Here is a 15,907-nt window from a genome sequence, read left to right on the forward strand (position 1 = left end):
AGGAGGAGTTCGTTTAATCCTGGGGAGTGCTGCTTTCTTATCTATCGATGGTCACAAAATAACTCTTAAGGACAGCATTCATAGGACTTGACTTGGATTAATTATTTTCTGTAAGTGCTATTGCCAACATATTTCTCTTTTAAAAATATTAGTGGAAGGCATAGCAAAAGGAGAGTTTTGTATAATTTACCATGACCATCTTCCCATCACAGGGAATGATAGTTGACAACTGTTAAATTTTACTCCATTTCTACGTAGTAAGCAAATCCATCTCTCACAATAAATTCAATATTACTCCTATGATATATGATATATAATTTTCTAAAAATTGATTTGATCCAAAATATAAATTTAGTTTGATAATATTTATAGCATTAAATATTATTCTCCTATTTTACCCTTCTATACAATTAAAGTTTATAAGTAATTAATTTAGGCTAAATTATACTTTTGGCCTTATAAATTTACATGAAGTTTTAGTTTAGTTTCTTAAATATAAAAAGTGTCTTTTAATCCTTTAATTTTAATATTGTTACTGTTACTTACAGAAAATGCTAACTTAGCAAATTGAAGTACTAACCATGCAACTTGGCAAATTTTGGTGGCAACTTGTATGAAAAGGAATTAATTTCCACTCTTATTACAGTGATGTGAATGATAATATCCATTATTGTAGTCAGATTTTATCGCCCAAATGCACTTTTAATAATTTAGATTCGAAATTTTCAGTTAATAATTTTTAAAGAAAAACTAATTTTTTTTAAATTAATATTGCAGATCATCTTTATTTTACAATTATTTTTTTAGAAAAATTTTAACATGTACAATATATAAAATAAAAATGATCTTTTCATTGTCAATTTTTCAAGATATTAGTTTTTTTTATGTAAAAACCATCATTTAAAAATGTCAAATCTAAATAATTAAAACTATATTTTGAATGGTAGAGATCTCAAAACAAGCACTATTAAGGTAAAAGGGACAGTGCCAATGGAAATGATTATGATAAGGATAACTATGGATTTATTATCATTACGATTGGTCCATAAAAAGCGAAGCAAGAGCCACGCGTACATAATGCTGTTCATGAGTAGCAGCTCTATATACTGCAACCTCCTCAACAAGCATATAACACCAAAGCAAGCAAAGCACACCACACCACACCACACCACTCCAGTTTAGTTACTAGCACCTTATTTATATAAATAAATATATATATATATATATATATATATATATATATGTTTAAAGGAGAAGTAGTAGTATCAAAGCTTAAGCAAAGTGGTGTGGCTTCTCCAAGTCCTCCAGGCTAGTTGGGCGGAACCAGGCCTTCTCCTCCAGCACGGAGGCTGCACCGGCATTGGCGGTGGTCGACGATTGGTGGAAGTTGTTGCTTCCGGTGGCAGAGGAAGCAGTAGGAGTAGGAGAGATATGGTCGGTTGGAGGCCCAAATACCCCAGTTTGTGGGTGTGGAGCCCAATATTTGTCGGAATGGGCTGCTTGGATTACATCGTCGGGAACTACAGTTGGACGAACTTGATCATCAAAATTTTTCTCGTACAGTGTACTGTAGGCCGCCCTCCTGCATCAATTCGTTTAAAAATTTAGAATTTTATTATATGAATTTATTTAAAATTTAAAATTCAGAATTTTTAAAATATAATAATCTTCTGGTCATAAATATAAGACCCATTTTATAGTATTTACACTATAAAATAGGTTTTATATTTGAAACTCAAGGGAATAGTATATCTTTTGAGGAAAAAAAAATTGTTGATAATATATCTCATGAGAACTCCGATAAATTTAGATATAAAGAGTTCAGCTCAGGAAAAAAAAAAAGATATAAAAAGACAAGTAAAATCTGAAAAATCAGTTGAAGTTTGAGTATTCTAACATCGTAATCCTTGCATGTAATTCATCCAAAGGTAATGGATTGTCCATAAGATCACGTGACAAACACATGTCAGATGGGGTTAAAAACTTAAAAGCAAGAAGCTAACCCAGTCAGACGGTGTTGATCAAGTTGGATTAGGTTGGGTTGAAGTAGGTTATGCTAAACAATTGAGTTTTATCAGTAGGGATAAGAACTGGTAAAAAAGGTATTTATATTTAGTATATGATAATGTTTCAAGCAAAATTACTTTTAATATAAGGATACTTATACTTAGCCAAAAAAAAATATCAAGGACTTGTTTGATTTCTTGTTTTGAAAATAATTTTTTGTTTTTAAAAACAGAAAAATAAAAAACATTGTTTGGCAATTTGTTTTTAATTCATTATTTTAAAAAACAAAAAAACAATATTATGTTTTTAAAAACTGAAAAACCAAAACAACTTTTATATTTTTTTGTTTTTGTTTTTGTGTTTTTTGTTTTTTTGTTTTGAAAAAAATTGAAAAAAATCTTCTTCTCTTCTCCTCTACTACCTACTATTTATCACTACCAATGATAACTACTATTTGTCAAAATATAGTTTTTTATATCTTTTTTTTCAAATATGATTTTTTAAAAATTATTTTCCAAACAAAGTTTTTCGCTTTTGGTTTTCAAAACTTGTTTTTAAAAACAATTTTATAAAATTGTTTTGAGAATAAGAAAACAAAGAAAAAAAAACAAACAGGCTCCAAGCTTTTGCACAGCCCCATATCAATGTTTAGAATATTAGAAGGTATTTCCCATGCCTTCTTTGGTCTTTTCACGTCACACTAATAATGTGATATAGCCAACAAGCAGGCTGGTGAAGGGGCCTGATAGCACATGCGTTTTCCCATCTTACCTGCCCCACACACCTTCCTTCAAAAATAATTTATAATTCCTAATTGGGTATTTAAACAAACAAATCAAATCAATATACTCTATTAAATTCATCAGGCACTGCTCAAAGAAATAATTAAAATTAGTAGCCACTACCTTAAAGAGATCTTCATTGAATCTACTCTATTGTTCTTATCTTCAAGGTCAGCTTATACACAAATAAAAATAACATCATGATTGCAAATTCTGACTACTAAAAATTTTGAAAACACGTATATAAAATCTGGGCAATCCGGATTCTGTTGTAATGGGAAACAAAGCAGCATCATTGTGCTGCTGTTTCTATAGCAAGATGCGTGTCTAGTAATAATACCTCGTGCAATAGTGCAAGATATACAAGTTATTCAGAAGATTGATTATGAAATGGGCCTTGTTTCCACATTTGCATAGATTTAAAATATTAGTGCCTCAAATAGAATTGTCTCTAATAAAAAGATACCTATATGTTATTAAAAAATAAAAAATAAAAATTCAGGCAAAATTAAAACCACAGGTATGCGGTAACAGCTACTCATTAGAATGCGCTTTAAATATTAGAATGCATTTTCCATGCCTACATTGTCGTCATGTGTGAAGTGATAGCCAGCCAATAACAATTCGAGAAGGATCTTAGAGAGAAGATAAAGTGGGTCCTCTCTCTCTCTATATATGTTTATGTTCTTCCTTCAGGCCTTTGCTTTATCTTCTTATCACTGGAAAATGTTTTCAAGTTTAGATTTTACTGTCCAGGCAATTGCCATCTTAATTCTGATCATCATCTATAGCTACCCCACGTGCTTTCTTCAAAAAGTAATTGATAATCCTAAATCCTCAAACAGGATATAATTATAAATTAAAGAAACAAATAGAGTAGTTAATACACTTATTGGGCATTAACTAAGGCGAATCTTAATTGAATCAACCCTACACAATTTAAGTTTAACGTCAATTTATAAAAATTGATACGCCGTGAAAGATTGATTTGGTCCCCAGAATCATTATCCCTCACAGAATCTGTATTTATAAGAATGACACGTGTCTTTTTACACCCGAAAATATCACTGCACGTCATTACTAGAGGCAGGGAAAACAGGCACCATGCATTGAATAGAAAATCAGAGTCAAATTTGAGCGTCTGAAGTAAGTGAAAAGGTCAAGTTAATGACAAAATATATGGCACTGCTTTGAATACAAGAAAGCCTGAAAATGACGGCATTTTGTGGAAAAAATATCACGGTGATAAGAATAATGAATAGTTATATATATATATATATATATATATAAACTGCTACACATTAAAAGAAGGATCATATATTATCTTTAATCTCCTTAATAATTGAGGAAAAAGAATAATGAAATATCATGAGCCAACAAAAGTGGGCAGTGAGGTCACAGGTCACACTGATTGACACAAACTGTATCATGGTGTCGTTTGGTAACGTGAAAAAATTATAGTACATAAAAATTCTTAACTATAAGAACCAAAAAAAAAATCAAATAATATTTATTATTAGGAATTAAAACTTTATGTAACAGATGGACTTTTTTTTTAAAAAAAAAAGGAAAGACAAAACGTTATTTTCCATTATGCTTTTGATTTACATAATGGAAGGTGGCTGTACTCACCAAATAGACAACAATTCTTGATGTAATGAACACACTAACTCAAAGAAAAATAATTTCCTTTGGGTCTTTATTTTTTAAAAAGTTTTTTTGCTGATTTCAAAATGTGTGTGTGTGTGTGGAATTTTAAATTTAAATGAATCTTACACATTATATTTATTTTCTAAAATTAACAGAAAATTGAAAGGATAAAAAAAATTTGCAAGTCATATCAAGTATGGGAAATGGCTGGCCTAAAGATAAAGCATGAGAAGTGGGGTGGGAGCTCATTCAGCGATTAAAAGAATACAAAGAAAGGCAGAAAGAAAAAGAGGAGCAGCAAAAGTGGATAAGATAAGAAAAGAATAATTTCCCAATTCGTATACTCGACGGTACAAGGAATAAGCCCACATGTACAAGAGGTTGCTTCATCCCAAAAAGGACAAATAGCTCCATAATTAAGGAACAAGATTCCAGAAAAAAGATTTTGTTCATTGTTCTACTTCGTTGATTTAATTTTTCACGGGAATAAAAATCAACAAAAAGTCAAGAGATAAAATTGTTCAAGATACTAGAAAATGACTGTGATTTTTTATAATAACAAACCTATACAACCAAAACATATAATAAAATTAGCAAGAGAAATTTATAATGAAAATCAAGAAAAACTTGTTGCAAATTGATTTTATTATGAACTATATTCTATCTCGAATAATAAAACTTTTGTGAAGAATTAGTATTTTGCGAAGAAACATTGTTTATCACAAATTTATTTTCTTGTAGTGAAATGAAATCAATGCAGCAAGAAGGAAAAAGTAATCACCACGTCCCCAGAGTAAAACCGCGGGAATTTAAGAATACATTTTCATAATCAGAGATAATACTGAGAACAGAAAAACTCACTATGTGCCCCACATTACCACATCATCAAAAACATCAATAAACCGAAACGAGCAATCTGATGAGAGTATACTCTCGGCAAACAATCACGAAAACAGCCATAAGAACAAGCTAAAATTAATCATCTGCTCACGCATGATAAACCGAAACCAAGCGGATAGAGCTACGAGGATCAGAAAATCTGTTTGTATGTAATTGGAGCCACTACGAGGTTAAAATCTACTTTAAAAGGAATGAGTTGAAAGCCCTTCTGGACCAAAGTTTTTTCTGTACATACACGGATTAGGTAAGCATGCCCAAAATTTCCCAGGGTTATCTGTGCAAACCTTTAGCGTTGCACGAGCCAATCAACCAGAACTAGATTTGGATGTAGGAGAGCACACATAAATTCGTGTACACCACTTAAAATCACAAGAAATAAGCAAAATAAAGTGGAAAAAATAGCGAAAGTAACAAGAATTCTGCTCTCAGGAAAACAACTGAAAACAACCAACAAGCTTAAAGTATCCGCTTCAAATGGACCAATCCAAGAAGTAGCTTCTAATGTGTTCTACAGAATATCATCAAAAACGACCAAAGCAAACTGAAAAAGAGCAACCTAATAACAAGTATTTTCCCAGGAAATTAAACAAAAAGCACACGGGAATAATAATCTTAAGCAATAGCCAAACGAAGTACTTTCTCACGCGCTCTACATAATAATGTCACCAAAAATAGGCAGAACAAGCTGAAAACATTTCGAAAATCCAATAAGAACCATTCTCCGATTAAACAATACAATCAAAACAACCAGAGAAGCTCATCCAACCAAATCTTACTCCAAATGCAGGAGTCGGAGAGAGAACTACATACCTGACAGCGAGAGCAGAGGCAGAGGGAGGAAGGTCGCGAGTTGCGAGAGGCGAGTTGTGAGTCCAGATCTGGTTGACGACTCGTTTCCCCAAGCTGGTGATGCCTCGGCTCTTGGAATTGGCGGCCATACAATGATGATGGAGTTGGGTCCGAAGACGTAATAGAGAGAGAAAGGGATGGAAGGCAAAACACAGGGAGAGAAAGAGTGTGTTGCTTGGCGTGAATGTGATGGGGAAGATGGATAATTTATAGATCCAAGGAGGGAGGGAAAAGGAAGATAACAATTTTTGAGTGCGCGCGCCACAGTGTGATGACTCCTATCTGTTTGTTGGTTCGTTTGTTACCTAACACGTACCGCGACGTTCATATCTAACTCTTTTTTTTTATTTCTTCGCCTTCGTTGCAGGATTTTTGTTTGATACAACGCCTCCAAACAAGCACTACCTAAATGCGTTGCAGATTGAAATTTCTTTCCCAAAATACCCCCAGTTTGCTTGTTTTTAGGAGTATTTCATTTAAAAATTGAGGGGGGAAAAACCATTACAAATTTTACTCTAGAGAAGGAACTTGCCAAACTTTTAAATGTACTACTCCTCCATAACATTTTTTTTGTGTGATATACTGGAAAACAAAACAGCAAACGAAGCAAAAACAAGAGAGCAACATTTTGTATGGACCATGCGGGTCCCCTTTTTTTTTTTAAAAAAAAATATTTGATGATTTTTTTAAAAAGTTGTTAATATTAGGACTTAGTTATTGAATACTTATGGGAAGGAATATTTTGTTATCATATATCTATTTTGATATTTTGTTGGGATAAATATTTAGTGATTTTAGTAGTATGATATTATAATAAATTGTAAGGATGTGATTATTTTATTAGTGATTTAAGATATCAAATTGATATCTAGTTCTTAGTGAAAATTTAAATTATTTTTTATTTTTTTTATTTCTCACTGGTTTGACTCCTGGTTTGACTTCGGTCTGACCCACTGACTCTTGACTCATTGTCTTAACTTGATAAATTGTCAGTCTGGGTTTCAATACCTTGATTCTCCACTATAAGACTTATCATTACATGTGCTCAAGTTGTTATTAGGACCTTTTAGGAATTATTTTTTTCTGTGAGACTTGATTGTAATTCTTCCTAAAAAAATGACAAAAAAAAACTAAAAATTACTAAATGCTTCATAAAGAATGTCAATAAAAATTTATTCACTAAGAAAAGTATTACTACTTCCGGTCCTAATTATAAGAGCTAGTTGACTAATCTGAGAGATTAAGGAAAGACGTTAAGTTAGTTATTGTAATAAATAGATGTTGTCTTTCGTAAAATATAGTTAGTTTATTTGTAATAAATAGATGTTGTCTTTCGTAAATATATTTGTTAATCAAATATATTGGCTAGAACTATAATTGCTAGAAGGACTACCTTGAAAAAAAATATATAAATATGAGAGAGAAAGTAGATTGGAATCTTATATTTAGAACCAAAATAAAAGTCAGACAAGGTCTTATATGAAGGACCAGAGATAGTATTATTAAACCTGATTTAAGATTTAATAATTTTAATCTTTCTTTTTTGTTATTTTCCTAGTTTATTACCCTTCAGAGTTAAATAATTAATTTGAAAAGATTAAAAAATAAATTAAATTGATTACTTTTAATAAATATATGCTGATTTTCCTAAACTATATTCTCTAATTGTGTGCATGAGAATTAAATTTTGGTGAGAACCTCCTACAATTAATAAAAATATTTTAGAATAAAACTATGAATTTGAAAGATAAAATAGATTGACTTGCTATATTTAGGACTAAATTCTACTGTTTAACTAATTTTTATATTAAAAATTGAGGTAATATTCACAAGATGAAGGATAAACTTTTGGGAAGATTAGGAAATTTGCATTTAAAAATTTGACTGGGGAATGGTTTCTGGAAAAAGACAAAGCAATGAGGTGTGATGGCCAAAAAAATCAGAGAAACTTTTGAAGTTTAATAAATGAAAACGAGGGTTAGGAAAAAGGAAAGAAAAAACCACTTGGGACGTACAAGTTTGTGTCATAAGACGTTTTTAAATAACATGTATCAATAAGAGTTGATCAGTTGCTAAGAAATTAACCCATAACTCAAAATATATGTAAGATTGTGGGTTTGAATTCTGCTACTAATATAAAAATTCTATTTATGAATGATCTGTAAATACTTTTATAAGTGTTTTCACGAGTTCTCTTAGTTGATTTTAAAAGCAATTTTTATGCTATAATCAAATTTCAGAACCATTTGACCTTGAATTGTAAATATTTGTGAATGGTATCACTACTCTTAATTTAATGAAGGGCATAGTTAGACCAACACACGTCCCATTGTTTTTAATAATTTGAATCAAAACATCCCTACGAAAACTTCTTTATAGTATTCAAGACGACATGCAGTTTCAAGTTTTTATTTTTTTGTCATTCATGCGATTGTTGGTTCAAATTGTAGCCCTATTGAGCTTAAATAAGATTGCCCTGTCTCCCCCCCCCCCAAAATAAAAAATTATTACCACATAATCTTCACTTAAAAATATATACCTCTTGGTCAACCTAATTTTTTAGTATTTCTTGTTTGCCACCTTTCATTAATAGAAATGATTCATGCACACACCATATAAAATTGGGTTAAAATATATCCAACACTCCAAAATATTTTCTTATTACATCGAGCAATTTAAAATATTTTGTAATACATTTAACATCTTAAAATATTTTTTTAAATACGTCTAGTGTCTTAAAGCCTTTTTTATACATTCAGTACCCTAAAATATTTTTTGAGGCATCCAACATCAAGACAAAAATATTTTTTAAAAGTGCTAGATGCTCTTGAAAAATACTTCATGATCTGGATGCGCTCAAAAAAATATTTTGGAATGCTAGATACACTTTAACGCCATAATATTAGAACTATCTATCACTATTCTTCACTTTACTCTAATAGGACATGAATATAAATTATTTACCATATTTATTAAAAAAGTTAGATGAATGGTATATTTCTTCTAATATTTTTTAAGAAGTTTAAATATTCCGTAGAACGCATGAAAAATGTTTCTAGTTACGTCACACACACACACACACACGTCTAATATAAATATTTAGACCCCAAATACCCTCTCCTCCGCTCCCAATTATTTCAGACCCTCGGAAGTATTATTTGAAATATGAAAATAAAACAAGTAAATCAATTTCAATGCAAAGCATGCTTTTCAACCAAAAAAAAAAAAGCCAAACAAGCTGTTTTTTGATTAAAAAAAAAAAGTAAGTTGAGCACAAAGATACGTATGATGTAACTAGGACTTTGCTTTTTTACATAATCCATCAATCTAAAAATAAATACTACCTCTAATCATTAATATAAGACCTTATTTGACTTTTGTTTTAGTTCTAAATAAAAGATCCTAATCTATTTTTTTTTCATATTTATTTATTTATTTTTAAGATAGTTCTTCTAATAATAGTAGTTCTAGCTAATAAACTTAATTAGTAAAGATATATTAGGAAAGACAACATCTATTTATTACAAATAATTAATTTAACTTAGTTCTTTAATATATTTAAATTAGTTAATTAGTTCTTGTATTTAGGATCAGATAAAGTAATAATTAATAAAGTGGGACACTAAACCTCACGAAAGCTTTACCTGATTAATAAATGTTCATTTAATTGGTGAAAGATTGCTTTTATACCTAACATTGAAGGGCATGCAAGATGCAATTGAGCTTCCTTATGATGTAAGGACTTTGCTAATAGAAAATTAAATTTTTTCATAATAAATTCTAAAAAATTGGCTTACCTAAATTATATATTACTCCTTTCAATTCTAAATGGAACAAGTTAATAGAAGAGTTTGATTTGATTCTAAATGTAATTCTTAATCTGCATAAATTTTTAAACTTCAAATTTTTTTATTAAAATCTCCCTATTAATTGTACTTTTAAGAGATATTTTATCGAGAGAGTAGTTTTCAATGCAAATTATTAAAAATGGATATTTAAGAAAAATAAAACCACAAATTTTTTAATAAATAATTAACTTAACTATCTTTTAATATTTATAAATTTACTATTTAGCTCATAAATTTAATATTATATAGACAATATAAAACAATTATATATGCTTCGCTCTTTTACGGCCTCTTTTCCCTCTCGCAAAATTTTGAGTTGTTCTAACAATATTTTCAAATTTTATAAATTAAAATTTTACATAAACCGTGTAGAACTTAAAACCCAAATAAATTATAAAGCATCGATGAACATTACTTCTTGCACAATAATTGTGTTTAGATATGCTAGAATAAGGATTATATTTATTTATATCTATTATATCTATTTCTCCTATCATAAATAACTATGTGTTTATTTTAAAATAATAGCATTTAATTATAAACCTATATAGATAAAATAGGACACATAGTAATATGTGAAAGAAAACATAACATAATAAATATAAAAAACTTAACCTAAATATCTTTGTTAAAAATAAAAGTTATATTTTTTATGTTAAAAAATGTGCATTTTTTATTAAAAAAAATTTAATTGAATCGAATCGAGAGCTCATTAAAATCAGAGCATACTGTCAAACTCAAAAAACGTTTATAAATATTATAAATATGCTTACACATGGATACTGAGAATTCATGTGGATACTCGCATTCTTCACTTCTTATTTTCTTATGTTCGTGGGGCCCAAAATGGTTGCCATGCCAATCACGTGGATTATAAATTAGGGAACGGTATTGACTTCTTTTATTGTTTTTTTCCTCAATAATATTGCTCTAATAAGTGCTCAAAAAAAAAATTGCTCTAATAAATGATGGCTCAGCTACGATATCCATGTCCCACATCATTTTGGTTTTATTACAATTTAATATTGGGATATTATATAATTGATTATTTTTCCAGCGAGGGGACTTATATATTTTTCATATAAAGTGTCAAAAAAGTTCAAACAAATTTTGTAATATGAATATTACTATATTAGTATCTGCTGTGTACACCGTATATTCTAATTATTGTTAGGAAAAAATAACTCAACAGTCCTTATAGTTTTACATAATTTTTTTTATTAGATCCTTTGAGCTTTTTTACTGGGTCTTTATGGTTTTATTAATTATAAACGTTAGTCTTTATACTCATAATTTTGTTAACTATAGTTTAATGTGGTAAAGACATTAATCCTTGAACATAAAATAGATCCATTGATTTTAATTTACAGAGTGGCGAAAATTTTAATTTTAATTTACAGGATTTTAAAATTTTTATGAATTTTTTCGTTTCAATTGAGACGGTTTTAGTAATAATATACTTCTATAAATGGAATTTCATAAAATCTTTAAATTAAAATTACAAGATCAAACAATAAAGTTTTAATTGAAACAAACTAAATTGCAGTTTAGAACTGAGACAAATTATAAGGAACTATGGATTAATATTTTTTTTATTTATTCATACCAACAAGGTACATGTTTTTCGTGCTTGTCATGCTCCTCACGCGGATGATAATTTAATCGATCTACAGGTAGATTTTTTTTTTAAAAAAAATTGCATTTTCTCTTGCTGGTTAATTTATTGATAAAAAGAATCAAAATCTTTTGAAAACAAAAATTCTAATAAACAGTTGAATTTTTATTGTTATTTTAATCATATTTGAGCAATCATTGTTTCTGAAACAGTCGATTATTCTCATAACAAATAAAGACAAGTGTTTTAATGAACTTGAAAAATTTATAACTAATTGATTTTATCAACTCTAAATTGTCCATTAAATAAATGTATGCGATAGTAAAGTTATGTGATTTATTATTTGCCCTCCATATACTTGGAGAGAGATTGCTGTATATACTTTTGACAAAAGAAAATAGATATGGGACTATGCTGCAGATTTCTTTCAAAGGTTTTCATTTAAGAACACTTGAATTTTCTTGGGTTCAATACTGCCTCAAAAGTTTCAAATTATAGCATTGTTGCCTTGGTTATTATCTAAGTTAAATTTGATCATTAATTGGCCAAATACGTTGAGTTGATAGATTCACATGTCACCTTCCTTCGTTTTTTCGGTTAAGATGCAAATTTACTCAATAACTTTTCATTTGCTAAATATTTGAATTTTTTTTGGTTTTATTGTGAATCTAAAAATTTTCAAATTGTAACAATATCGTCCTAACTGTTTTTTGGATTAAATTTGACTGTTAGTTGAATAAAATATGTTGAGTTGGCAGATTTACATGTCATCTACTTCATTTTTTCCAAGACCAAGGCTTAACACCAGCTCTGAGAAATGCTTTTGTGCTTTTCAAGAGGCTGCGGTGGTTATGTACGCCTCTCAACCATTCTCATAAATTTCCCCACTACATATATCATCTGTATTTTTTCTGCTCTACTTTCGTGTTCATAGAAGTATCAAACTAAGAATGAATGGCACTGTGGTTCTTTTTTTTTTTTTTTTTCAGCGAATGAAGTGATCAAACTCATGACAAATGTGTAGAAAGAATTGTTCTTTTACAAGAGAAATGGCACTGGGGTTATAAATCAGAAATAAAGTGGATGGCTTGGAAAAAAATGAAGGGGGTGACATTTGGACTTATTGGCTCAACATATCTGGTCATTAATAATCAAATTTAACTTGAATAACAACTTGGGCGACATTATATTGTTATAATTTGAAAACTTTAAGATATCCGATGCTTTTAAGTAAAAATTCAAGGCAAATATACACCTTAATTTGAAAAAAAAAATGATCTGAATGACAAGCGAACCTATCAATTTAACATATTTAGTCAATTAATGATCAAATTTAACCTATATAATGGTTAAAGTAATATTGTTACGATTTGAAAACTTTCGAGACAATACTGAACTCTAAAAAAACTTTCACATGTTTAATGCTTTCAGACGAATAAATTTGCAACCGTTAATATATTATACACAGGTATGTTAATAAGATTGCGGAAAAGAATTTGAAAGAAATATTATCCATTGACATTCGATGAAAGAGCACGGACATGACAGATCGATGGACAAAAGACCTTGCGTTATTTTACACGCATCTGTTCCCCCCCCCCCCCAAAACAAAATCATCACAACCCATGCAATTATTATACCCTTTGTAAATGATTTGAACTCACAATTTCGTACTCAAATAGGGTTGGAAATATGTTAAGCTAAACGTTAGCCAAATAGATTTGGGTTTGAAATAAAGGCCTAAAGCCACCTATAAATAGACTTTTTTACGCTCAGATTTCAACCTTCACAAACTCTGATTAATATGACTTGCCTTCGTATCAATAAATCCATTAAGGACCCCGCCAATGTAAATCTTTTCATCTTGTTGTAGTATGCCTTGAATCAATCCATCTAAGTCTTTCCCCTTGTTTTTTTCCCCCCTTAAGACATGCTTCTCTAGCCCTACTCGAGATGCATAAGCGCTAATAATGTTAATAGTTTCTCGTCGAACAATTATCCTCAAAGTTGTTACCAATGCTTTAAACTTTCACCACATTCTTCTTTCACTCCTTATCAACAATATAACAATACCAATCCTGTACTTACTTTTGCATGTACCAAAATTTGAAATCTGCAAGTTTCATAGTGTTTTCTCTAAATCTAATAATTAGTTTCTTGAAAGCACATGTTGTTAATTAATATACTACTTTCGGTTCTAATTATAAAACTTCATCTGTAGATTACAAATAAGATGTTATATTAGGATCGGATGTAGTATTTTTCATTTTTATAACTCCCATCACCTCCGTAGAGGCAAGATTCCAGTGTTCTACATACTGAATCTAACGTTTTGTCTATATCCATAAAGTTTTACATTGGCCATCACAAGCCTAAGCCTAACACTATTCTTCTCTATTCAAGATTGGATTCACTATAAGATATTACAATATAGGCGGGGTTTCATGTCTAATCAACATAAAATAAAACAAACTACATCATAAAGTTATAGTGGTACTTATCTCATACTCTAATAAGGGACAAATTGCTAACTAATATTAAAAAAGAAAAAGCCGATCGAAAATTACAAAGAAATGAAAGGAGCAGTACACTTGATTGCAAATAATAATAATAATAATATCAATTAAGTCTTAAAAAAATTTGCTGAAAAATGAGTTGTAAATGTGTTTATTTTGATCGCAAATCCAGCATTTAAATTTTGCAAGTAATTTTCAATGATTTGCATGATATCGAGGTTCGAGTTCATGTAAATGCAAAAAATTTCCCTGGAAGAGTATTCCTAATTAGACCAAATAATGCTTGAATTTAACCCAATTAGGTAGTGATATAAATATACACAGACAAAGAATTCTCATAGTCAGCATTAAAGCCCTATCAGGAAATCTATAGTGTGAGAGGATTAGTTATTGTTATCAATGGATATATACCCTAGGCTCAACTAAAAAAGTTATATACACATAGAATTCATTCTAATCTAGCATTGTTAAGGCCCTAAACTATAATGGCACTTTTTATGCTCAAGAGAGTGAAACCAAAAGCCTAAATGTCCACACATACATACAAACACAATCCCAAATGAACCAATCCAACAAAATTCGGTAGCCTTAAATTACACCAAAATGCTTTACCTCTCCCTAGCTAGGTTCCATATGCCCCAACATCTAACTATGAATCAGCAACCGCTAAATACCATGAACAATCAAATTATAACTTAACTCCCAAACCAACATTCCCTCAATACCAAAGGTCCAATAAATCCAAATGCCAATCATAAACCAAAGACTATTAGGAAAAAAAAAGAACACACTGAACCCCAAAAAGACATATTAAGTCAAGATATAGTCATAATCAAAGGTCAAACCCGTAATCATTTTCATTACGAAAAGCATAGGACGGTGATCATGTCCTTGTTGACAAAGGTCGAAGGTTCAAACACTAGTTGCTGCGCTGCATGCCTGCACATCTCAAGATTCACCTTTCTCCGTAAGGCATCCAATTTTTCTTCTTCTTCTTCTTCTTCTTATTAAAAAGGGCTATGCCTAGGATAATATAATTATATATCTATATAGTTATGAGAAATTTACAGCATCATTATTATTAGTAAATGAAAATCGATCTAATAAGAGTATGACTTTATATTCTAGAATTTTTTTTTTAAAAAAATACTCATTCGAATGCTTCGCTTTTCTGGTAAAGAAATGCTTCACTTTTTAGTTTTTACTGACACTAAGTAAGCGATTTGACCACTTTTAGAGGGCAAAAAGAAGTGAGGGTATGAACCAGATAAAGGGAAATTGAAGGCTTACTTTAAACCTAAGAAAATTTTAGATGATATATTTCATGCTATTTATAATTCTATTTATTTATCCATTTATTTTTTAGGTACGTTAGGAAAGTTTGAAGCTTGATCTCTTTCCAGGCCCAAAAGAGAAACAAGAAAAAAGCTCCGCTCACGCTTCTTGCCCTAACCAGTAACCATATAAATTAGCCTCAAGTGGATTTTTAAAACTTTATTTTGTGTTTATTTTATCTTCATACAATCTCGGCTGCTTATAAATAAACTTTTCATTGTTTATTAGACCACTCCATAAATTTTTTAAATTTCATTTGCTTTTTGGTCAACAAGAACTAGAGGATGTATTATTTATATCACACATTCATCTCTATAGTAAGCTCGAGATCACAGGACACAACATTATAAATTTAAGCAAGATTTTTATTGGTACTTTCAATACATTTCAAGAAAGACAAGAGCC

General features: G+C 29.9%; 1 protein-coding gene across 1 annotated transcript; it reads right to left on the reverse strand.

The window, feature by feature from the left end:
* Positions 1-1,084: 1,084 nt before the first annotated feature.
* On the reverse strand, positions 1,085-6,361 carry LOC114760606 (late embryogenesis abundant protein At5g17165-like). The gene is made up of 3 exons (XM_028949875.1): positions 6,150-6,361; positions 1,239-1,582; positions 1,085-1,204 (listed from the first exon to the last, which is right to left on the reverse strand). The coding sequence occupies exons 1-2, from the start codon at positions 6,275-6,277 to the stop codon at positions 1,273-1,275; spliced, it is 438 nt and encodes a 145-aa protein (XP_028805708.1). The 5' UTR covers positions 6,278-6,361; the 3' UTR covers positions 1,085-1,204; positions 1,239-1,272.
* Between the last annotated feature and the right edge of the window lie 9,546 nt (positions 6,362-15,907).

The sequence above is a fragment of the Neltuma alba genome, unplaced genomic scaffold, assembly GCF_004799145.2.
Source record: "Neltuma alba isolate B1F8T4 unplaced genomic scaffold, ASM479914v2 tig00011004_pilon, whole genome shotgun sequence".
Lineage (NCBI taxonomy): Eukaryota > Viridiplantae > Streptophyta > Magnoliopsida > Fabales > Fabaceae > Neltuma > Neltuma alba.